We start from the raw sequence: 25,535 nt of genomic DNA, 5'->3' as shown, positions 1-25,535 counted from the left end.
TGGCCTGGGGGAGGGTGGTCGGGGCGTGGCCTGGGGGAGGGTGGTCGGGGTGCGACCTGGGGGAGGGTGGTCGGGGCCTGGCTGGGGAGGGTGGTCGGGGTGTAACCTGGGGGAGGGTGGTCGGGGTGTAGCCTGGGGGAGGGTGGTCAGGACGTAGCCTGGGGGAGGGTGGTCGAGACGTAGCCGGGGGGGGGGGGGGGGAGGGTGGTCGGGGCCTGGCTGGGGTGGGTGGCCGGGGCGTGGCCTGGGGAGGGTGGTTGGGGTGTAGCCTGGGGAGGGTGGTCGGGGTGCAGCCTGGGGAGGGTGGTTGGGCTATAGTTGACGGAGGTGGGGGTGGTTGGGGAGTAGTCTGGGGAGGTGTAGTTGGTTGTGTGGGGACTAGTTGGGGGCTGCGTGTCAACAGGGTATTGGGCGATGGGGAGGAGTTGGGGTGACCGGTGATATTTGGAAGGTCGGGAGAGTACTCAGGAGGTTGGTGGTTAATCGTGAGGGTAGATGAGGAGAGGATACTTTTGGGGGCTGGGGGGTAGAATGGGGTGGAGGTGGGCTGGAGTGGCGTGTGGTGGTCAGGCGTTTGGAGTGTTGGCCAGTGGGGATGATGGGATGTGTGGCCGGGAGGCACGTTTGGGTGATCTGGAGGACAGTTATGGGTTCTACCGGTGGACAGGATGAGGGCAGTAGTTGGGGGTGGGGTGGTAACCGGGGGTGATATAGTGGGATTGGGGGAGTTCGTTGGTCGGGGTTATGGGATGGTCTGAAGGTCCATTTGGCGCGCCGGTTGTTGTTGGGGATGTGTGGGGGAGGGCCAGTATTATAGCTAGCCAGGTGTTGGGAGTGGTTTTGATTATCCTAACATTTTCTGTGAAACTATTCTGGTGAGAGGTCCGAACCATCCGAAGTGTCCGATTTACATCGGAGTATCGCATGGTTCTCAATGCAGGGTAATTAAATTCTCTGGGCAGCTCCCATGCAGTCCTTACCTGGGGACTTCTGGTAGGAGGTGACGGGGGAGGGAAGAGGAGTGGGAGCATGAGAATGGCAGAGGGGAGGACGGTAGTGGGAAAGGAGGGAGGGGATGGGGATGGGCAGAGGCAGGAGGGAGAGAGTGAGAAAGGGGGGGAAGGTGAGAGACGTAGAGCCAAGTGCATCTTCTGGGGTAACTCTTGGGTACGACCCCCTAGATATCGTATGTTCTGAGCTATTATTGAGTTCAAATCTTATCCTTCAATTGTTCAGTCAACAACTGTCGGTAGGGATGCTGATACTGCCATTCTCACCTCCCCTGGTCCCGGATGCTGGGACCCCTCCCGTCCGAGCCCACCCCCTCCCGTCCGAGCCCACCCCCTCCTCTGGCTGTCACAGGCTGAACACTTACCCCATAACCACCCTATTCCCTAACTTTAAAACGTATCTGCTCCCTGTGAAATGTCCCTTTAAACCTCCCCTTCATGGCAGCTTCTGCTATAAAAAGGGGAGTGACTTACCTGTCTTTGACCCAGTTACTCCACGGCGATCGTGATCTTGCCACACGCGCCCCCCCGCAGTGATTCACCGCGCTCGACAGGCCGAGTCCCGCCGGCGTCATTTGCGTATGGTCCTACCCGGCGGGACCTCGGCGTTCTGGCTGCGGGGGTGGCCTGGTGGGGGGAGCCGACTCGAGGTGCCTCCACGGTGGCCAGGCCCACAATCGGGGGCAACCGATCAGCGGGCCGGCTCATTCCGGGGGTGGGGGGAGGCCAATGTTCCTCCGCACCGGGCCCCTCCGCCATATTGCCTGGGGGCCGGCGCGGAGATGGCCGTGGGTTGCATGCGTGGACCTGCGCTGGCCGTGGCAGGAAGGCTTTCGGTGCCGGAGCAGCGCAGAGCACTCCGGCGCCGTTCTAGCCCCTGAGGAATGCCTGGGCCTGGAGCCCATTGATGCCAGTCGCTCGCGCCGGTTTTGAAGCTGGCGTCAACACTTGGCCAAGATTTCGGAGAATCCCAGCCATGATTATATGGCATAGTACATTTGCTGTATTGCAGCAACAGACAAATTGCTGGACCATTTAAACTGCAATAGATCTATGGTTAATGGCCAGACACACACAGAGTCTTGGACTTGTATGATCAGTGCCACTGACTGTGGGATATCTTGTATCATTTGACAGTTTGAATCGATATGGTGTACGATTAATTGCTTTTAAAAATACACCATTTACATTCAGCATATTGAAGATCAAAAACCGAAAGAAATGATAGTACTACACAATATTTGATGAGCGAGTTGTGTATTTTAATAATATAAGCAGAATGGCTTTAAGGTATGTGATAACCATCTCCTTCTGTTAGCTGATGAAATGGCTGGAATTTCGCAATCTTGTTACCAAAGTAGACAACTTTTTCAACGACCACAAACTGTGTGAACTGATGAAGAGAAAATATAGCAGGTACACAAATTCTGGCTAGTTTCTGTACTTGCCTACTCAAATAAAGTGCTAATAATAAGCAAGATTTCTGATTCTACAATTTGTATCTAACCTGATTCTTTGTGTGACTTCCACCTCTGCTGTGGTGGAAGCTAAGGCAGGAGCCACCCAAAGCTGTATAATGGCTCGGTCAGAAATTGCTATCATGAAGTTGACCACTGCTCCCATGGTGGAAAGAATGGGCTTAGTCTGCAACCTGCCCTCTGCCACATTGGAATTTCAATGGCATCAGGTGGCCTGGGTAGGTCAGCTTCTGGACTCTAGTCCCAGGATCTGGCAATAGTGCTGGAAGAGGTTTAATGGCCTTGTGTGGGTTTGGGGTCAGTAAATGCATCTACTTCATGCTGCTCAAGAAATGATACCCTCGTTACACACCAATGGACCGAATGCTCTCTATGTTCCATGACTATACACTGCATTATGAACATGATCCCGTACCAGCCTCCCCGGACAGGCGCCGGAATGTGGCGACTAGGGGCTTTTCACAGTAACTTCATTGAAGCCTACTCGTGACAATAAGCGATTTTCATTTCATTTCATTTTCATGATCATCCTCTCTCTTGGTGCTCTTTTTCTCTTCTCTCCAGTTGTAGCACTGACAGCAGCAGTTTTCTTTCATTCAGTGTGATTTTCCTTTAAGAGGGACAGACTAACTTTAAATGCCGGAGGCTAGTTGGAGTATATGCTTTGGCTTTTCCTTGCATGTGCAGCCACCGCCAACAGCATAACCTGAGCTTGGCTGCACGTTCATGGAATCCTAGATCATAGAATCACTACAGTGCAGAAGGAGGCCATTCGGCCCATCGAGTCTGCACCGACCCTCTGAAAGAACACTCTACCTCGACCCATTTCCTGCAACCCCACCAAACCTGCACATCTCTTGGACTGTGGGAGGATACCGGAGTGCCCGGAGGAAACCCTCGCAGACATGGGGAGAATGTGCAAACTCCACATGGCACAGTCACCCAAGGGTGGAATTGAACCAAGGTCGCTGTGAGGCAGCAGTGCTAACCACTGTGACAAATTTGATTTATCAGTTACATTCACCTTGGTTGGTGCGGTAACAACTGTGTACAGATTCTCATCGTGGGTCTCTGTTTGCTGTTGGATTGCCCCTGAGGAAGAACAGAGGGCGCGATTCTCCACACCCGCGGAATATCTTTGCGACAGTCCGACATGGCCCAGTTCCCGACGTATTCACATCCGGGAAATGGGCTAGGAACGAGGCTGCGCAATCACGTGCGCGATGACACCAGCACGCGACGACGACACAAACACGCCCACGTGACGCCGCCCGACGCCGTAAAAAGGCGCGGGCGAGCACAGAAACTGTAGGCCAGGATGTCAGAGCTCAGGAGAGCAGCCCGCGATTCGTGGAGGCTGACGTGGAGACGCTGCTCGAATCAATCGAGCAGAGGAGGGGCATCATCTTCCCGCGTAGAGGGCATCGCCACCCTGCCAGCGCGGTGCGCCAGGCCTGGCGTGAGGTGGCTGCTGCCGTCAGTGCTGTGGGGCAGACCCCTCGCTCAGCAGAGCAATGTCGGAAATGTGGTGATCACAAGTTAACCAGATGCAACACAACTGAGCGACCACTAGAGGGAGCACGGGAGAGCCATATAAATAGATCAGGACAGGAAGTGAGGAGACACTCTTCACAGCAGGCGGGCTGGTAAGCAGGACACACACACAGCAAGCAAAGCTGGTAGTTAGCACTGGAAGGTAGTTCTAGGTCGAGCTCTGGAAACTGAACAAACTCACAATAAAGCATCTTCTCCACACTTGAGACTGCGAGCTTTATTAAGACACGAGGAACAACACATGGTACCAGGAGTGATTTCAGACGCTTACGACAGGACAACTCAGCTGCAGATACAGAAAGCACAAAATGGCATGGAAATCTCCTACTGGATATTTGACTGGGGAAGACATCGCTAATTCGAGGATGTGGCATGGATACCCACCTCAGCTGGACATGACTGGTAATGTAAGAAATGTCTGGAAAAGGTTTAAACAAATGTTCGATTTTTATCTCATAGCTAATGATGTAGCTGAAGCCTCAGACAAAATTAAAATAGCAATTCTCATCGAAGGGCCTGTCAATAGGAAAGTGTATAATGGATTTAAACACTCAAAAGGTGAAGACAGGAACAGCTCACAAACGTTACTAAACAAATTTGAAGAGTACTGTGAGAAATTTGAACAGCAAGGCATGCTCACAGTCCAACCTGCACAGAGACTGAGTGATGCAAGACTTAAAAAATCACAAAAAGATCAGGAAATCGCGAATGCACAGTACAGATCAAAAAGAAGAAATAACATGAATTTTTCACAAAGCCAAAACGCTGAAATCCAGTCCAGATCGGAAAGAAAAGGTAACTTACAACTTTTAGAAAGAAAAAACGCTGAAATCCGCGATAAAATGGCGTCGGAGCACATTTTGCAGTCTCTGGTAAGCAAAGAACTACAAATCGCGTCTGCGCATACGCCGGAACCGGAAGTCGCGCATGCGCCGGAACCGGAAGTCGCGCATGCGCAGTTTACAAAAGATCGCGGCGCCGATCGTTATGCGCATGCGCAGTCAAAAAAAGTCTTCGTCGCGGACCGTCATGCGCATGCGCAAGCCGCGCATGCGCAATGGACACCGAACCGCACAAGGAAAGAAAGCCGATTTGCGCATGTGCAAGTCGTTCCTACGCGTGACGTCATGACGTCTGAGAATCCTGACCACGCCCACTTAAAAGGGAAATGCCCGAAAATTGAAAACAAGACACTTAAAGTGGTAAAACCAAATTTTCTTGCCTCAGAACACAGAAAAACGCCTGAACTTAAACCAACAGTGAAAAACAACTTGCACAAAACCTTGGAAAAAGCTGCCTTCACCACACACAGTGAAGCGAACAAAAAGAATTCCGAAACAACAAAAGATGATTTGTTTTTCGACGATTACCTCTCAGACATAGCTGAGTCAGTCGGATATGCTTATCACAGCATCAGCGACACGGTCGCAAAGCACAACACGAACCAACTCGTGGTAGATGAATCCAACCAAGATGATTTGGTTTTCAAAGAATACTACTCAGACATGGCTGAGTCAGTCGGATATGCTTATCACAGCATCAGCGACACGGTCGCAAAGTTCAACACGAATCAACTCGTGGTAGAAGAATCCAACCAGGATGATTTGGTTTTCGGAGAATACTACTCAGACACAGCTGAGTCAGTCGGATATGCTTATCACAGCATCAGCGACACGGTCGCAAAGTTCAACACGAATCAACTCGTGGTAGAAGAAGCCAACGAAGATGAATGGGTTTCAAAGAATACTACTCAGACATGGAGGAGTTATTTGGACATGCTGATCACAGCATCAGCGACACCGTTGCAAAGCTCAACACGACTCTACTCATGGTGGATGAATCCAACACCATGGTGCCATGGCAGCTCGTCGATACATTGGATGACAGCAATACCCAAGACGAAGACGACGCCACACAGAGAGCACAGGAAGACTCCACGGAGCGAGCGATGACAGGCTCCACAGTGCGAGTGATGAAAGACGCCAACAGGGATGCAAGCAAACACTCCCGGGCGGACACCAAGCATGAACAAGACCATGAAGGTAAACCCGCTGTACCTGAGCAACCGCAAGCAGACTATGAAAGTCTACCAAGCTCACAGGAACAAGAAGAAAGAGCGGACTATGAAAGTCCAACACGCTCACAGGAACAAGAAGAAAAAGCAGACTATGAAAGTCCAACACGCTCACAGGAACAAGACGAAAGAGCGGACTATGAAAGTCCAACACGCTCACAGGAACAAGAAGAAGACAATGCACCTCTGCCCACTGCATGCGAAGACAGTGACAAGGTGATCACACTCAACGTACAGGATCACAGTGAGACTGACAGTTCTCAGCTTGTCTGTACCGAAGCACAGAGCGAAAACAGTGACAAGGTGCTCGCACTCGACGTACAGGATCACAGTGAGACTGACAGTTCTCAGCTTGTCTGTACCGAAGCACAGAGCGAAAACAGTGACAAGGTGCTCGCACTCGACGTACAGGATCACAGTGAGACTGACAGTTCTCAGCTTGTCTGTACAGAAGCACAGAGTCGGGCCACCCAACAGTCCAGAGAGACGATGCCGAAAGAAAACCATGCAGATTCTGACTCCAGAAGAGGAGCACCTGGAGTCCAGAGACATCAAACAAAAAGAAACCATGCAGATTTTGACTCCAGAAGAGGAGCACCTGGAGTCCAGTGAGATAACATCAACAGAAATCATGAAGATTTTAACTCCAGAAGCGGAGCACCAAGAGTCTAGAGAAACCACGTCAACTGAAATCATGCAGATTTGGACTCCAGAAGAGGAGCGCCGAGAGTCCACAGACACCACGTCAAATGTAATCAAGAAGACTTTGACTCCGGAAGACGAGCACCAAGAAAGCAAAGATGCGGAATCCAATTCTCCACAACTGGTTGATGTCACCTGCACCGATGCAACATCAGATCATTCGCACCACTCGCGAGAAGACGAGCACCAAGAAAGCAAAGATGCGGAATCCAATTCTCCACAACTGATTGATGTCACCTGCACCGATGCAACATCAGATCATTCGCACCACTCGCGAGACGGAATGCTCAATGACTCAAATTATCCACTCGGGACACTCATAGAGTATAACAAGAAAAACAAAAGTCAAAAGAAACACAGCAAGAACAAAAACAACATGAAGCGCGACAAGACCAACAACAATAGCAAGAAGCACAGCAGAAACGAGAACGACAACAGCAAGAAGAAAAGCAACATGAAGCGCGACAAGACAAACAACAATAGCAAGAAGCACAGCAGAAACGAGAACGACAACAGCAAGAATAAAAGCAACATGAAGCGCAACAAGACAAACAACAAAGTCAGGCACAAAGATAGCGACAACGACAGAGGCAGAAACAACAAGAATGGCAACAAACACAACAAAGTCAGGAGCAAAGATAGCGACAACAACAAAGACGGAAACGACAAAAACAGCGACAAGTACGGCAACGGAAACAACAAAAACAGGAACGACAGAAACAACAGCAATGAAACAACGACTTGTACACAATGGCACTACTTGGCACATGATGGACGATGCCACAGCACACTGCAAAACGATAACAAGACTACAAACATGTCATGGGATGACAACGAATCGCACAAACTCACGTCTGCTCCAGAACAAGCAAGCACACCAGCATCCAAGGCGGATGAGACAATAAATCAACACCACAAGCACAAAAAAAAGTCCATGCCAGTCAACATTAGTGATGTGACCATGCAAACACCTCGGGATGACGCATTGGGTACTTAAGATAACAAGGAACACCAACAACATTCACAGCGGACTTGCAATATCAATATCACCACGTCATCAACAACAAAAAGAAAAAAAAAAAAAAAAGCTCTGAACAAATTCATCAAGTTTGGACTCATAAATGTGTTTATTAAGTTTGGACATATAAATACATTGGCTTTGTTAACTAAGGCAATAGCATCATCACTTGTATAGATACGCATATCATAAGTTACTGTTTTGTATAATTTTCCTTAATGATGTACAGAAACTATGTAATGAGAAAGAGGGGGATGTGGTGATCGTAGATTGACCAGATACAAAAACAACAGAGCAAACACGAGCGGGAGAGCTATAAATACACTGGGACAGGATGTACAATTTTCTTTAACGATGTTCAGAAAATATGTTAAGAGAAAAAGGGGGATGTGGTGATCACAAGTTAACCAGATGCAACACAACTGAGCGACCACTAGAGGGAGCACGGGAGAGCCATATAAATAGATCAGGACAGGAAGTGAGGAGACACTCTTCACAGCAGGCGGGCTGGTAAGCAGGACACACAGCAAGCAAAGCTGGTAGTTAGCACTGGAAGGTAGTTCTAGGTCGAGCTCTGGAAACTGAACGAACTCACAATAAAGCATCTTCTCCACACTTGAGACTGCGAGCTTTATTAAGACACGAGGAACAACACAGGAAAAAGATGCACAACCTCACCAGGGCGGCCAGGGTAAGTGCCAAGAGGGTGCCCCCGGGCACGGGGGGTGGAGGGGGATTGGGGCAGAGTGAGTTGAGGGTGGTTCACAAAGTAGTCACAGACCCAGCGCTCTGGCCCCCGTGGAGAGATGCAATGGTCTTATTACATGACTGTGCCATGTGGAGTTTGCGCTGCGGGCCTTGCCCGAGTCTCAGCAGGTCATGGCCCAGTCGCAGCAGTCGATGGCACAGTCCCAGCAGTCAGTCGCGGAGAGCATCAACCGCCTGACACATGTGCTGGATGGCGTTGTGCACTCGCAGGTTGAGATCGCACAGTCCCTGGCGGGAATGTCTAACTCCCTGGACTCCGTCTCTGCAAACCTTCGGATCCTGGTGGACACCGTTGCAGGCCTCCAGGACTGGCAGTGCCAGGTGTCGGTGGCGCGACGGGCCATCGGGCTCCCCGAGGGAGGGGGAGGTTTTGGGGCCCGTCCCATTAACTCCATCACGGGACGTCCCGGAATTCTCGGCCTCCCCCTGTCCCATCCCTGGTGCATCGGGTGGGTAGCAGGCAGAGCAGGGTGGCACAACGTCACCCGAGACGCCCGCAGAGCAGCCTGGCCCATCAAGGCCGGGTCGCCCCAGGGAACGCTTGCCGAAGGAGAAACGAGTCGAAGGGGGCGATTCGCAGCTGTCCTCCTCCACTCCTGCTGTATCATCTGGGGAATCACTTAGACGTAGTGGTAGGGCAACAAAGAGAGACACTGAGTAAGTTTGCACGGGTGAAGGGCACAATTTAGTTATAGGGGCTAGGGCACCTGTAAATGTTTGTTCACATTAAACGCACTGTTCCACCTTACTTGTAATACCGTGTGATTGTTCCACAGCCACAGGAATCGTGATGGTGACCGAGCGTCGCTGGGGTTGACGAGCAGTGAAGCTTCGGTGCCGGGTGTGCAGTCCTTGCCCCTCCCCCCACCCCCTCCCACAGCTAGCCCACGCGGGCACGTGATGGAGTGTCCGTGACGCACTCAGCGGCCACCAAGATGGATGGTTCAGCTATTGCCATGGGTCAGACTCTCTATAACGATTCTGAGCTCACAGCTCTTCGCAGAGCGGGCTGTCATCATTCCACATGGCACTGATCACACCCGCTGACACAGCCATCAATGTTGTGCCATACCGTCTGGACCCAGTGGTAAGGGTGATGTCGAAGTGGAGCAGTGTACACTGAAGGGGGAGGGGGGGGGGGGGGGGGGGTGTGGCGGGGGTTGTGGTGGTGGCAGTTGTATGTTGACCCTCTGCACGACTAGCGATGCAGGTGGTGGTTTGGTGTTCAGTGGGGACGTCGCATGCGACGCGTGAACCGTGCTGCCACCAAGGTGTCGCGTGCCCGCCGTCCTCGCCGGGTTCGTCGTGCCGCCTCCTGGACATCGCCAGCACCTGGGTCGTGTCTGCGTGCTGCGCCTGCCACTCCGCCAGCCTCCTCCTCCTCCTCCTCACTCTCCTCCTCCTCCTCCCCTGTGCTGGCACCACTGCCACTGGCTTCTCCCTCCGCCTCCTGCAGCAGGTCATCTCCCCTCTGCATCGTGATGTTGTGCAGCGCACAGCAGACCACAACAATGCGAGCGACCCTGTCGGGCTGTACTGCAGGGCCCCTCCGGAGCGGTCCAGGCACCTGAATCTCATCTTCAGGAGGCCAAGGCAGCGCTCCACCACACCCCTGGTTGCTGCATGGGCCTCGTTGTATCGGGTTTCCGCATTGGTCTGAGGCCTCCGTATAGGCGTCATCAGCCAAGACCTCAGCGGATAGCCCCTGCCGCCTAGCAACCAGCCCCTCAGCTGGGTGGGACGTCCCTCAAACATCGCAGGGATGTACGACTGCGCCAGTATGTAGGAGTCATGCACACTCCCTGGGAACCTTGCACAGACGTTCATGAACGACATGTGGGGGGTCGCATACCACCTGGATATTCATGGAGTATGTCCCCCTTCTGTTTGTGAACACCTCCCTGTCCCCTGCAGGCGGGTGCATGGGGACGTGAACACAATCAATTGCCCCCTGCACCATCGGTATCCCGGCCAATCCACAAGCTCGTGAGTCTTGAGTTGCTCGGTCCTCGGGAAAGGTGATGTAGCGGTCCACGATGGCATAGAGGGCGTCGGTCACAACCCGGATGCACCTGTGGACCGATGACTGGGAGATCCCGGAGAGGTCCCCGCTCGAAGACTGGAAGGAGCCGGTCGTATAGAAGTTAAGAGCGACCGTCACCTTGATGGCAACCGGGATCGCGTGTCCTCCCCCCGTTCCAAGTGGGGCGAGGTGCGCCACGAGGTGACAGATATGTATCACCGTCCGCCTACTCAGCCGGAGTCTCCTCCTGCAGGTGATGTCCGTCGTTGTTTGGAAAGAGATCCGGACACATTACACCCTCGGCCTTGGTCGTCGCCTCTGGTGCCGTGGCTGCACCGTCACTCTCTCCTCCTCCCCCTCCTCCTCCTCCCCCCCCATGCTGCTCGACGACTGGCAACTCCTCGGCCCTTCCCTCTGCTGCGGGTTGTGGCTGTGGATGCTGCTCCATCTCCAAATGCAGTGCAGTGGCGCCAACCACTGCGCAGAACATAGCCGTTCTGTTCGCAGACATTGTGCTAACCTACAAAAGGGTGGTGGGGGTGCAGAGAAACGGGACATGGCAGACGGAGGTTAGTCGACACCTCGGCAGCCGCCTGCCACGGGATACCCGTGTGTCCCGGTGGCCTGGTCGCGCTGCTGATACGCGGGCAGCCTAACCCCTGGTCACTTTCTGCATCCAACGGGCAGTTAACTACGTCCTCTTCACCGGTGCATCAGTGGCCTGTGGCCGTAAGCCACAGGGCAACCAGCGGCCGTGTCCTCATGACCGGCACGCCATGGCATGGTGGCAGACATTTTGTAACCGGGGTTGGACGAGTCACTCGCTCACTCTCTCGCTACCCCTTCCCCCACTCCTTTGCTACCCCCCTTCCCCCACTCCCACTCACTCCCCCCTCTGTCTCCCCCACGCCCCCCTCTGTCTCCCCCACGCCCCCCTCTGTCTCCCCCACTCCCCCCCTGTCTCCCCCACTCCCCCCCTCTGTCTCCCCCACTCCCCCCCTCTGTCTCCCCCACTCCCCCCCTCTGTCTCCCCCACTCCCCCCTCTGTCTCCCCCACTCCCCCCGCTCTGGACTCCCTCCCGTTCTCGGGGACGCCTTCCCCGTTGTGGCCAGACTCCAGCAGTGCGCTGAGCTGTGCGGTGAGCGGTGCGCTCACCTACTCGAAGCTCTCGTCAGCCAGCACGACTGGTTGGCGAACTTCAAAAGCAGGTGTGTTGGCCGGCGTGAAAACAGTGCGTGATGACGTCGGGACTTTGGCCCATTCGGGCCGGAGAATAGCGGGGGGGTCAGTATGTCGGGCTTCTGGTCGTGTCGGGAGGGTCTTTCGAGGCCTTTGCCGGGAATGCCGACGTGTAGTTTGCGCGGGGTTTGGAGAATAGCGGGAGGGTGTCGGACTGGCGTCGCCGTGAAAATATGCGCGGCCCGCTATTCTCCGAACCGGCGTGAGAGCGGAGAATCGCGCCCAGAATCTTGATGTTTTTGTCTGAAGTTGGTGCCATATATGGTGAGTGGCCTGCATGATAAATCTTTGAGATCTATCTTTGCTTTATCTATTACTTAATGTGTAATTTATAATGACTGTGATTTGCTTGCTAATTCATGTTATGATGAGTCTGGTTTGATTCTGAAAGTAAAAGTTATAAAAGGTGAAATTTTGCCCATTGCTTTTTCATTGGGATCATTTAATATATTTGGTTCTTTTAATTAGTTGATCTCCACGAGGGTTATAAAGCTAGGGTAGCATGGTGGTTAGCATAAATGCTTCACAGCTCCAGGGTCCCAGGTTCGATTCCCGGCTGGGTCACTGTCTGTGTGGAGTCTGCACGTCCTCCCCCTGTGTGCGTGGGTTTCCTCCGGGTGCTCCGGTTTCCTCCCACAGTCCAAAGATGTGCGGGTTAGGTGGATTGGCCATGCTAAATTGCCCGTAGTGTCCTGCAAAAAAAGTAAGGTTAAGGGGGGGTTGTTGGGTTACGGGTATAGGGTGGATACGTGGGTTTGAGTAGGGTGATCATGGCTCGGCACAACATTGAGGGCCGAAGGGCCTGTTCTGTGCTGTACTGTTCTATGTTCTAGCCCAGTTAGTTAAACAACGCTGGCAGTGCTTCAATAAAATATTTTCTAAAAAAAAACACCGGCAGTCTGAAGGGTTCTAATCTAAAGCACCTCTATTCTTTGTTACCTTCAATAAACTATTTCAATGTATTTTTCCTTTCCATTCATTATGTTGACCTTTCACTTGCCACGTTGGAATATGGCGGAGTAATCCAACAGCAAACAGAGACCCACTTATATTTGAGCATCTGTACACAATTGTTACTGCACCAGCCAACATGAAATGATTGTCAAATCAAATCGCTCTCTGCAATTCTGGATACGCTCCCCCAAGTAGAAAAATCATTTATCTTTTCTGTAATTATGTTTCTACGGTTAACTTTAGTGATCTGTTCTGCAATCTTGTGGGTAACAGACGGACTTGGCTGGCATTGAAATTCAGCAGTGGTAGTTAAAGTACATTCCCCTAATTAGATTTGTAACAAGAACACAGATATGTGCACAGAAATACATTCTTCACAGGAAATTACCTCCCAAAAGAGCAATTATAATTGATGGAAGTGCTTATTTAAAAAAAAAACACTTTAGTGGGAGGCAGAGTGACTTTCTCACTTCTAATGATTGTCCAAATGGGACTGTACGCCATTCCTAAACCTTCAACTGAGCTCCTCTAATGGAGGAAACAAGGCTCTGTAATCCTTTCTAAATTGGCTTCTTTGATTTTTTTTTCAGCAGTGGTGGTATTCCGAACGTTTGACGACTTAAACTGGTTTATGTAATTTGAAAAGCATCTGTACTGATTCTGAGAATTATTTCCTAGTCTGCTGTTCACTACAGTTAAATCATTTTTTTAATAAATCTAAAACTTTAGAGGTCTCATTGGCATTGCTATATGTTTTCCATTTGTGCTTTGTCAGTGTAAAAGGATGTTGACGTATTGAATGGTTTCTCCCCGTGTCTGCGTGGGTTTCCTCCGGGTGCTCTGGTTTTCTCCCAAGTCCAAAGATATGCAGGTTAGGCGGATTGACCATGCTAAATTGCCTCTTCGTGTCCAAAGATATGCAGGTTAAGTGCGGTTGTGGGGATAAGGTGGGGGAGTGCCTAGGTGAGATGCTCTTTCAAAGGGTCAGTGCAGACTCGATGGGCTGAATGGCCTCCTCCTGCACTGTAGGAATTCTATGGATAAATGGAACAACTGATGCTGAGCATACTTTGTCGTGTGAAAATCTGCATGACAGGAAAGTAATTTGATCAGCAACTGTGCCCTGCTATTTGGTGGCTGCAATTCTCCAGTCTGCATTTAATAAAAACACCACCAGAGCAGAAAAATGGTTTGAAATATGTTTTTAAAATTATTCAAGGGAAAATGTGCAAGCGCAAGCAATAATTCAATATTTTTCTGGTATGGTAATGTGGAAGGCTGTATCAATCCATCTGTACATGTTGAACAATTGGTCTGAAAATAACAGAAGTAATGATCAAAATACAATACAAGCCAGGACGGGATTCTCTGTCGGCTGATGCCGGAATCGTTAAACGTGATTTGGCGGAAAGTCCGCATCAGCCGAAAATCGAGGCTTGCCCCAGACACCTGAAGGAATTCCATGCTCCGGTGCCTCAACAGCGGCATGAATGCATTCAATGCCGCACTTACAGTAAACGCTGTTTACGTATCATTAACGGGCCAGTCCCAGTATTCTCCAGGGCTTGCGCAATGTTCTCCTTCCGCAGGAGGAATTAGCAATGACGAGGTTCACTGGTGGTTTTAAAAATTAGAGAACAGGCACAATGGCTGCTGAGGGAGATGACAGAAGTAGGTCATGCATGCGCTGCCGATCCTGTCGCTGACGACTGGCTGGCAGGGGGGGGGCGTTTGCCAAGGGGGTGGGGTTAGAAGGGAGGTGGCCAGAAGATGGGCTGTGGCATCAGGGTGACTCCGGGAGGTCAGGTACGGACCGCCATTATTGCGGCCCACAAGGTAGCTAACTTGCTGCGTACCCCATGACCACCCCCCCTCCCCCTCCCCATGGTTGCGCAGAGCAACACTGGCCATATGGGTGTACCCACCCCACCCCTCCTTCAACCCCCACCAACTCCCAACCATCCCCCAAACCCTCCCTCCACCCAAACAAACACCCGCCCCATCCATAATCAGGCACCAACCTGCCAGGGGGCATCACGTGGTCTGCCCAAGGTCACCGTTCATGGTAGACCCTACAGGAGGGTGTCAGACGGGGGCCGCAGAGCGTACCGCTGGCATGGGTAGAGCCAGCCAGCTGTACCCCTGCCGGCAGGGATGAGTGTTGATGCGAGAGGCCCCCGCGATGCCAGGCACTGACGGGGCCAGGGGTGTGGCCCGGAGCGGAGGGCAGAGGGCCGGGGGGATGGCCGGGTGTGAGGATTAGGGTGGGGGCTGGACATGTGGAGGCAGGAGCTGCAGTGCAGGCTGAGGCCACCATGTAGCCCGTTGAACCTGGTTGGGTGCGGGGATATACACCATGCTAACATGTCTGCCTTTCACCCCCTGCAGACAATGGATTTCGGAATCCAACCTGTGATATTATCATAAATTTAAGAACTGCAAGGGTTAATGAAATGTCTAGATCAGTCACTTTGGGGCAGCCCGGTAGCACAAGTGGATAGCACTGTGGCTTCACAGCGCCAGAGTCCCAGGTTAGATTCCTGGCTTGGTCACTGTCTGTGCGGAGTCTGCACGTTCTCCCCGTGTCTGCGTGGGTTTCCTCCGGGTGCTCCGGTTTCCTCCCACAGTCCAAAGGCGTGCAGGTTAGGTGGATTGGCCATGCTAAATTGCCCTTAGTGACCAAAATGGTTAGGAGGGGTTATTGGGTTACGGGCATAGGATGGAAGTGAGGGCTTAAGTGGGTCGGTGCAGACTCGATGGGCCGAAGGGCCTCCTGCACTGTATGTTCTATCTTCTTGAGGGAGTTACAAGTATATAAGACATTGATGCTAAGCCTTGTGGGAAGAGAAGTGAAGGCGTTAGCTGGAAACAGACTGAAGGAAGGATAGTGAGAGTAAGAGCAGATAATAGTTTATAATAGTGTAGAGATTAGTTGTAGGTGAATGTAGACTATATGTTAATTAACAACTATTATTTAGGAGTATGTGTCGAATCCAAATTAGTAGTGTTACTAAATTTACAGCTTTGTTTAAGCTAAAACTATTTTATGATCTTTGTGAACACTACGCCAACCATCCTGAATTTAGCAACATAAAGAACACCACAAAACCAGGAGTGGTTGCTGCCATCCCTCCCAGCTGCTGCAGCCTTTTTGGGGGAAGGGGGGGGGGGGGGGGGGGGGCGGACGCACTGAGGCTGTATGAGCAGGAGCTACTCGGGGAGGCCCATGCAACAGCGGAGCCTGCCCCAGAGGAACAGGAGCCAGCCGCCCAATAGGCTGAGGTGGGAATGAGGCGCTGCATTAGGCCTACTGTGTACTGGCAGCGCCTGTCATTCGAGGACCTGCCGGACCAGGCATGTCGTTGAAGACTCCGGTTGATCAGAGGCATCATAGGGCATATCTGCCAGATGGCACACCTGGAACCGCGGGGATATGGAGGTGGACACCCTTTCCCGCTGGCTGTCAAGGTGATGGTCACCCTGATCTTTTTCACCATGGGGTCCTTCCAGGCACCAAGTGGGGACCTATTTGGTGCACCCGTGCCGACACGGAGGCCCTGATTTCCCGCTCGGCACAATATATCAGGATCGATGAGCCCACCAGGATGTCCGGGCAGCAAGGTTCACTGTCATCGCTGGGATGCCCTAGCTCCAGGGGGCGATCGACGGATGCATGTCTGCTATGAGCACCGGTGCTTGAGGGGGTGATCTTCCCAAACCGAAAGGTGTTCGACTCCCTGAACATACAGTTGGTGTGTGACCACGAGATGCACATCATGCTCGTCTGCGCCGATACCCGGGCAGTGTGCATGACACCTTCAGCCTGGCACACTCGACGGGTGGGGTGGGTGCACCCATATGGCCAGTGTTGCTCTATGCAGCCATGGGCCATGGAGGGGCGGGGGGGGATTGTGAATGGGGTCCGCAACAAGGTGGCTACCTTGTGTGCCACAAAAATAGTGGTCCATACCTGAGGCACACCCCCGGGTGAGGGATTGGCTCCTGGGCGTCATAGGTTATCCACTTCGGGTCGTGGCTGTGGCTGATGGCGACTATCCGGAGGCCACAGACTAACGAGAGACCCGCTACAACGACGCCCAATACCGCAACCAGGAACATAATCAAGCGGTGCATCGCCATCTTGAAGATGCGGCTTAGGTGCCTGGGCTGCTCCGGAAGGGCCCTCCTGTACTCCTGTATAGCGCAGAGGAGACTCTCCAACATTGTGGTGGCCTGCTGCATCCTTCAAAACATTGTGCAACACACAGGTGACAAGGGGGAGGGGGGGGGGGGGTAGGGGTGGGGCAGGCACAGGAGGCCACACAACGTGTGTGCCAGGGCCCGCGCGAATGGGACGCTTGGTGGGGTTGGGGTGGGGGAGGTGGAGTGGATGTTGGGGGTGGTGTGGGGGGGGGGGTGGGTCGTGGTGTGGGGAAGTGGTGTGGGGGATGGGCGTGGGTGGTGTGGGGGAGGGGCGTGGGTGGTGTGGTTGGGGTGGTGTGGGGGGGCGTGTGGTGGGGTTGGGGTGGTGTGGGGGGGCGTGGGTGGTGTGGGGGAGGGGCGTGGGTGGTGTGGGGGAGGGGCGTGGGTGGTGGGGTTGTGGTGGTGTGGGGGGGTGTGCGATGGCAGAGTAGAGTGGAGTTTGTGCCACGTCTGCCGTAGGGACCCTGTAACTCAGCGGGGATTCACTTGCTCTGTTACTGCGAACCAGGGTGCTGATTTTCGGGTTGCTGTTTTGTTGGCTGGGATGAGTTTGTGTGGCGAATTGGGTGCTTGTATGCGGCTGCAGCTTGTCAGCCTCTTGAATGCCAATCCTGAACCCAGTGGATCAGACACTGTTTTCTATTGGAATTGGCCTTGTTCCACTTAGCGCTAGCTCGTTAGCGGAACTCTCATTACTCCTGGACCGGCACCTTCTATTGCCTTAGACCACCACTGATTCAGTCCCGGCGTCAGCACTTAGTTTCTCAAACGGAGAATCCAGCCCCAGGTCCCTGCCATTGAATTATCTCTCACATATTCCACTGTAACAAGTTAAAAGTCAAAACAATGAATGAACAGGAACGTTTTATGAAAATCTTTTCTTGAAGGTGACAGGAATAGAGAGGCGGTTAAAATCTTTCACACTGCCTCTGTACATTGGCTGCACGGTAGCACAGTGGTCAGCACTGTTGTTTCACAGCGCCAGGCACCCAGGCTTGATGCCAGCTTGGGTCACTGTCTTTGCGGAGTCTGCACGTTCTCCCTGTGTTCCAAAAGACGTGCTGTTAGGTGAACTGGACATTCTCCCTCAGTGTATCCCAACAAGCACCGGAGTGTGGCGTCTAGGGGATTTTCACAGTAGCTTTATTGCAGTGTGAATGTGAACCTACTTGTGACACAAATAAAGATGATTATTATTATTAAAGCCGCTGGAATGACCATGTTCTAGATGAGCAGAAATTTCCTCCAATCAAACATTAGGAAGCTTGAATCCATTGTCAATAGTCCCATCAATAGATTCCTTTCCCTAGCCAACGATTCCATTCCCCTGTCTCGATACTGACGCATGGAAGTTACATCGATACTATTCGTCACGTTGTGTGAGCTGTCTATTTGCTGTAATATGACTTGCATTCTCTGAAACTGCTCTGGTGCTAGGCACCAGTATCTTGGCAACTAGGAATGCATAAAATGTATGATATGTCAGGCAGCACAAATTCTGCAATTAATTTTTAACCTACTTAGGAATTGTCTAATATATGTGATTAGTGGCCTATTTTCTCTGCTGACCAATCTTGATGTGTTATCTTCCAGCACATACCAGTAATTTGACATCATTATCTCTGGATTACTCTTGAATGCCGTGTGCGAGCAAGTACTGTATAGCAATATTAGGATAATACAGGTTAATGTGCAGCTGTAGAGGGAGCATTTAAGATTTCTGGGAAATTAGGACCAGTTCTGTGCAGGACCTTCAGGAGAGCTGGGACCAGTATCTCCACGTAAAGATTAGTTAGTTCTATGAAAGAGTATTTGATTTGATTTTGCAGAGTGATGGGCAGCAATATGAAACAGTAGCAAGGAGAAACAAAGTGCTCATAGGAATGCGTGAGATAAATTGCACAAGAGCAAAGAGTAATTCAGAGATGGGATTGATCAGACACGGGCAAATGTGAGGTCGTCTAAGATTGATTTGAAGCTTGAGTGTAAATTCATATGGCATGGGAAATAAGGTTAATGAGCTTCAGACGTAAGTCTCTACATGAAGCTATGATATAATGGAAATACCAGAAACCTGACTCGAGGAAAGGATTGGAAACTTTGTTTCCTGGTTACATGTTATTGAGTAATTATAGGAATTATAGGGTTGGTATTGATCAACAAGACAATTATAGCACTGATGATGGATGATATAACTGAGTGGTCAAAGATAAGAATTATTTGGTTTGAAAGGAACAACAGTGGTTACAGGAGAGAATCAGGTAGATAAGCACCAAGATTGCAGGTAAATTGTGGAAAAGGTGCAGGACTGATCCTGGGGGTGGGATAATAATTACAAAGGAAAGGGGGAGAGGGATTCCTGAAATGTGTACAAGAGAATGTGTTTCCAGCCCAAAGAGGAAGTGTTGGATCTGGAATAAGCACAGAAAATGCTGACAACACTCAGTGAGTCAATTAACACCTGTGGACAGAGAAACAGAGTTAACATTTCAGGACAATGATCTTTCAATCAAATATGGAATACGTTGAAGATGTAATAGATTTTGAGCGAGGGGTGGGTGGGACAAGGGAAGAAGGAAGGTCAGTGACAGGCTGTAAAACAATAGAAACTGAACGGCAAAAAATTCTTCCAGGGCCAAAGGGAATGGTCATAGATCATAGAATTTACAGTCCAGAAGGAGGCCATTTGGCCCATTGAGACTGCACTGGCCCTTGGAAAAAGCACCCTACTTACCCCACACCTCCACTCTATCCCTATAACCCCACCTAACCTTTGTGGACACTAATGGCAATTTAGCATAGGCAATCCACCTAACCTGCACATCTTTGGACTGTGGGAGGAAACCGGAGCACCCGGAGGAAACCCACATAGACAGGGGGAGAACATGCAGACTGCACACAGACAGTGACCCAGCCGGGAATTGAACCTGGGACCCTGGAGCTGTGAAGCAACTGTGCTAACCACTGTGCTACCGTGTTGCCCTTATGGTGCTGGGGCAAGAAAAGAAACAAAGAAACCAAAGACCCACCTTGAGCGGTGTGTTACTGTCTAAAAGTCAAAAGTCTAAAAGAGCAAAGACAAAACATGCAATGAAAGAGCAATAAATGTGTTGGGGGGGGGGGGGGGGGGGTTGGGTGGGGGATGGGGGTCAATGCCGGCGGTTGGGGGCATAACAGAGTTTAGAGTCTGAAATTATTGCACTCAGTGGGCTATATCTTTCTACTCAAAGGGTGAAGTCATGTCCCGCTGGAATTGCAAAAGTGTAAAGCGCACTGACGTGCTCTGGAAAACCTCCACTAGCTGGAGCTGCTTGGAGTCTGCAGGCTACAGTGCGGTGCAACTCCAGTAAACTAAGGGAGGCCACCCATCCTTTTATTTTGCTGCACTGGGGCGGGGGTCGAATGTTGGGAGTAGGTGGGGGGTGGTCTACGATTTGGGGCCATGGGTTACCTGGGGGGGAGGATTCTCCTGCGGTGGGGAAATGGGAGAAATCCCATTCGGGTGGGTTGGGAATACTGGGGGGGGGGGGGGGGGGGTAGCTGCTGCTGATCGTGTGATGAGTCGGGGAATGGGAATGAGATGGGTGTTCTGAGTGGGGCTGGGTCCAATCCAATGCTGGGGAGCCAAAAATTTGAGGGTCAGTGTTGACTCCAAAAAGCTGATTGAAGAGATGAGGTGCTGTGCTGCAAACATAGATTGAGCTTCAGAGGAACAGTGCAGCAGGCCAAGGACAGAGATAGTCGTGTGAGAGCAAGGTGGAGGATTAAAATTACTGACCATTGGGAGTTTGGGGCCATATTTGTGGACAGCATGGATGTGTTCCGCAAAGTGGTCATCCAGTCTGTGTTTGTTCACTCCAGAGTAGAGAAGACCATATTGTGAGCAGTGCTTGGGCTGGGGGTTCCCTGTGTGGGTGTTGGGTGGGGTGCGCGGGGGGGGGGGGGGGGGGGGGGTTGGGGGGGGGGGGCAGGGACCCTCCTATAGTGCATTATGGGTGGGGGGATGGTGGGAGATCCGGGGATTGCTTCGGGGGCCTCTGAGATTGGTGCGTCATTTAAAAATGGCGTCCCAATCTCTCGCTACACTGGTGAGTTCCAGCGAACAGAGCTCACCACTGTACAAAACGGGGCTTCGTATGGCCTTGGCCGCGAGTTCCCATTCAGGCTCCTTACACAATGTGAGTCGCGTTGAATAACCATGTGTTTCTCAGCGCCGGAAAACACGTGACTAAACGTGTTCCCTCGGGGACTTTGTTCCCATTTGGGTGAATCGAGCTCAATATTTTCCCTCATGTAGGAATCTAGAACTAAAGGGTACAAAAATGGAGATGGGGAGGAATTTCTTCTCTCCAGAGGGTTGTTCGTCTTTGGAATTCTCTTTCCCAGGGGGCTGTTTAGCTCACTGGGAGGGGCTGTTTAGCTCACTGGGCTAAATCACTGGCTGTGAAAGCAGACCAAGGCAAGCCAGTTCGATTCCCGTAACAGCCTCCCCGAACAGGCGCCGGAATGTGGCGACTAGGGGCTTTTCACAGTAACTTCATTTGAAGCCTACTCGTGACAATAAGCGATTTTCATTTTTCAATGGGCCATTGAATATATTCAAGATGATTTGGACAGATTTTTGATCTACAAGGGAGTCGAGGATTATGAAGGGAGACAGGAAATTCAGTGAACCGCATGAACTATGATCTTATTCAATGGCAGAGCGTGCTTAGTGGGTTGAATGGCCCACTCCTGCCCCATTTTTTAATGATCTTATGAACAGACCTGTGGAATGGACAGAAAAATGGCCGATAAATTTTTTATTGCAGAGAAGTGTGAAGTAATACATTTTAGTAAGAAGAATGAGGAGTGGCAATATAAAATGAATGGTGCAATTTTAAAAGTGGCGCAGGAACAGAGACCCGAGGACACCTGTAAACCAATCTGTGAAGAACGCTGGATATGTTGAGAAGACAAGTATGTGGGACCCTTGGCTTTGTTAGTGGAAGAATTGAGTATAAAAGAATGAGAATTAATGGAACACTGGTTAGACTTCAGCTGATGTATTGTGTTGAATCCTGGTCACCAAACTTTAGGAAGGGTGTGAGGAAGTGAGGAAGTGAGGCTGTGTTAGGCGGGGTGTGGAGGAGAATGACTAGAGTGTTTCCAGGGATGAGGTTCTTCAGCCACATGTGGAGAATGGAGAACCTTGTGTTGCACTCCCTCAGACAAATGATTTTAAGAGGAGATTCGGTAGGTTTGTTCAAAATTATGAATGGTTTTGTTGGAGTAGATAAGGGAAACCTATTTCCAGTGCAGTAGCCAGAGGACACTGATTTGAGGTGATTTGTCAAAGAATCAGAGGCAACGTGAGGAAACATTTGTTCACAGTAGCGAGTTGTGATCGGCAGTGCACTGCCTGAATAGCTGGTGAAGCAAATGCAATAGCAGCATTCAAAAGAGAACGAGACAAATAATTGGAACATATTTACAAGTCCATAAGAGCCGGGTTTGGACTAATTGGATATTTCTTTGAAAGAGTTGACTGACACTAGCCCCCCCCCCCCCCCCCCCCCCCCCCCCCCCCCCCATGCAGTATGATTCTTTGAAGTCATAAGGCAGACCTCAATAGAATAACTTCATTTATGATCATCAGCCTTTTGAAAAGAGAATGGTGTTTCATAGAAATCTGCCACCTTCATTGGAAAAAGGAAAGCTTACAGGTTTCGATTTAAAAACTAGGCACAGCAAGGTTTCAATGTATTTATTTCATAAGGCAGTTAAATTCGCTTCTTTGGTCATGTCGTTCGGACAGCATTTTGCTCAACCAGACGAGGGCGCTCTTGATTCAGCAGACTTCAGCAGGCATACTTTGTCATTCAGCATGGAGGGTGTCAATGCCGCTACTTGCAATAGTTTAAAAATGAAAATGAACCTTTTTAAAATTCTAACTTTGTATTAATTCTTGGGTTGAATTTATTATCCATTTCTAATTGCTCTGGGAAACTGGTGTTCAATCTTCACACAACCAAATCGCTTACCGGGCTATTTCAAAGGGCCGTTAAAAGCCAATCAGAAAATGCTGGAAATGCTCGGTGGGTCCAGCAGCACACATGTGGCGGCAAACCCTTTGTGTTTCCGGTTTGAGCTTTCACTTTTGGCAGACTGTTAGAGGCAGGGAAAGGGGGCATGTGGGGAAAGGACAAAGTGAAAGTGGCTACCCACGTGAATGCACTCTGGTCTCACCTTCTGCTGGCCCGCCAACCCCAGAGCTCCCACGTACTTTGGTTTAGGCCCTTTTTTTCAGTGTCCCTTCCTGCAGGCACAAAGTTGAACCATGTTAGTCATCCAGCAAAGACTCGAAAGAACAGAGCCAAAGGTGGCTGCAGCCTGGCTGTCAGTGATGGTCACACCAGCATCTCCTGGTTACTCTGGAGTAACCTTGCCACAGTCACCACTGACAGACAATCACCCATTGCCGGCTGTGTCTCTGACAAGACATGTTGCTGCCTGACCCCTTTGTGACTGGATTGGGTTCCCATTCCCTTTCTCCCATCCCATCTTCAGATGTTGCACCTTTATAAGCTCCTCGGGGAAGAGAAGTGTGGATTTCTCACACCGGGTCATTCACCCATTTGCTGCAGGATTCTACGATAAACTCACAACTACTGATTTCCTCTGCAATCTTATCCAGACTTGCTTACACAGGAGGCCCCGTCTCCTACCATCCCCGAGATAGAGGACCTTCCGACTTTCACAAGCAGCATGGAGGAGAGTCTACAGGCAGGTCTAACTGCAACGTGAGAGAACAGCAATCGACTTTTGGTCCTGTGATCAGAAGCATTCCTTTCCTCTAGGGTTGCAACTGATGGGAGCGGGCAACTTGAAGGAAACGGGCTCCTTTGAAAGAAACCAGTTCATTTAGGCATCAGTGGCTATTGCAGGAAGGGACGGCCATAGCAAGGAGGTGGGCTGCAGGATACGACAGGCACAGTCGCGAGGAGGGCTGCAGGGTGTGACAGGTACAGCCACAAGGAGGGCTGCAGGGTGTGACAGGTACAGCCACAAGGAGGGCTGCAGGGTGTGACAGGTACAGTCGCTACGAGGGCTGCAGGGTATTACAGATACAACCACTACGAGGGCTGCACGGTGTGACAGGCACAGCCATCAGGTGGGTTTGAGGGTGTGACAGGTACAGTAACTAGGAGGACTGCACGGTGTGACAGGCACAGCCATAAGGTGGGTTTCAGGGTGTGACAGGTACAGTAACGAGGAGGGCTGCACGGTGTGACAGGCACAGCCATCAGGTGGGTTTCAGGGTGTGACAGGTACAGTAACTAGGAGGACTGCACGGTGTGACAGGCACAACCACTAGGAGGGCTGCAGAATGTTCAGAGGCAGCAGCCAGTAGGAGGGCTGCAATGGCATTGAGAATGAGCTGGCAACCTTTTAACTTTGGTGCCAGCAGCTCTCGTGGCATCAGCTGATGCTGCATTGACGCCCGCCGTGCCCAAATCCACTGATAGAAATCTAACTTTTAATAAGTTTGAAGGAAGAAATGGTTCAGAATTAAAATGATTTATTAAAATAGTTTATTAAGGTCTCACAGTTCAAACATGACAGTGAGAACTTCTGAATAGCATGAGAATAATCAGATTAAAACAGGCCAGGCAGAAGCAAGGACACATTTGTAAGTATGAAAACCTGGGCAACGTTCCTACTCCAGTTTTCATGACAACGGATAAAGTTTGGTGGGAACGAAATATCTCAGTCACACCAGATCAAAATTTGATCGGACAGACATTTCAATCGAATTGAATGAACTACAATTATTATGACCCAGTCACAGCCAGAAAGGGGACAGAACATTGATGATAGCAATTACCTTAAAGCTCGGTGCCGTTTTTGAACAATTCATCCCGGGATTATCTTACTTCATTTCTTTATCTATTTCCTGTGCTTTGCTTTGAAAGCCATTTTTTTTATTTCCAACTTCTCTGTATTGAGTATTTTGATTTGAAGAAATTATCAAGAACTGTAATCTGTATTGAATTCTACTCAGTCGCCTGTGTTTGCTTGGACAAAACAAATTTTCTAAAAGCTCTGTATTTGCAATCAAACTGACCTGATCAAGAGACATTTTAAAACTGACTGGATAAAGCTTCAATTTACTTTACGCATGAAGCTCAGTTTTATGTTCTGTCCAGTAATATATGAGTGCGGCGACACATGAGATATATTAACCAAGTACAGATCTATCATCCACTTCTAGACTGGTTGGCTCTGCCACCTGGCAGTTAATTGGGCAGTTGACCCAATATTGCTTCCTGCAGTTGCTGACCTTTGAATCTACAACATCTCTTGCTCACGCAACTGGCAGAGACAGAGAGAGAGACAGCTTGTGTCTACTACTAAAATCACCAATACTCGTCTCTGTCTTTGAATTACAAGTCAACTCGTCTAAACTCGGGGCTACAATAAATATACCCTTTCTTTAAATTTCATGATGTTTTTCTTTTTTGTTAAAGT

The 25,535-nt window shown here is 50.6% G+C and overlaps 1 protein-coding gene across 1 annotated transcript in view; it reads left to right on the top strand.

The window, feature by feature from the left end:
- The window catches only part of LOC119963211, a 680,876-nt gene that overhangs the window by 39,050 nt on the left and 616,291 nt on the right, over positions 1–25,535 (top strand). Inside the window, exon 3 of the mRNA XM_038791968.1 lies at positions 2,329–2,426. Within this exon, the coding sequence (XP_038647896.1) occupies positions 2,329–2,426 (98 nt within the window). The remainder of the gene's footprint in view (positions 1–2,328; positions 2,427–25,535) is intronic.

This window comes from Scyliorhinus canicula, chromosome 3 (genome assembly GCF_902713615.1).
Source record: "Scyliorhinus canicula chromosome 3, sScyCan1.1, whole genome shotgun sequence".
Lineage (NCBI taxonomy): Eukaryota > Metazoa > Chordata > Chondrichthyes > Carcharhiniformes > Scyliorhinidae > Scyliorhinus > Scyliorhinus canicula.
This window is presented reverse-complemented; position numbering and strand designations above follow the sequence as displayed.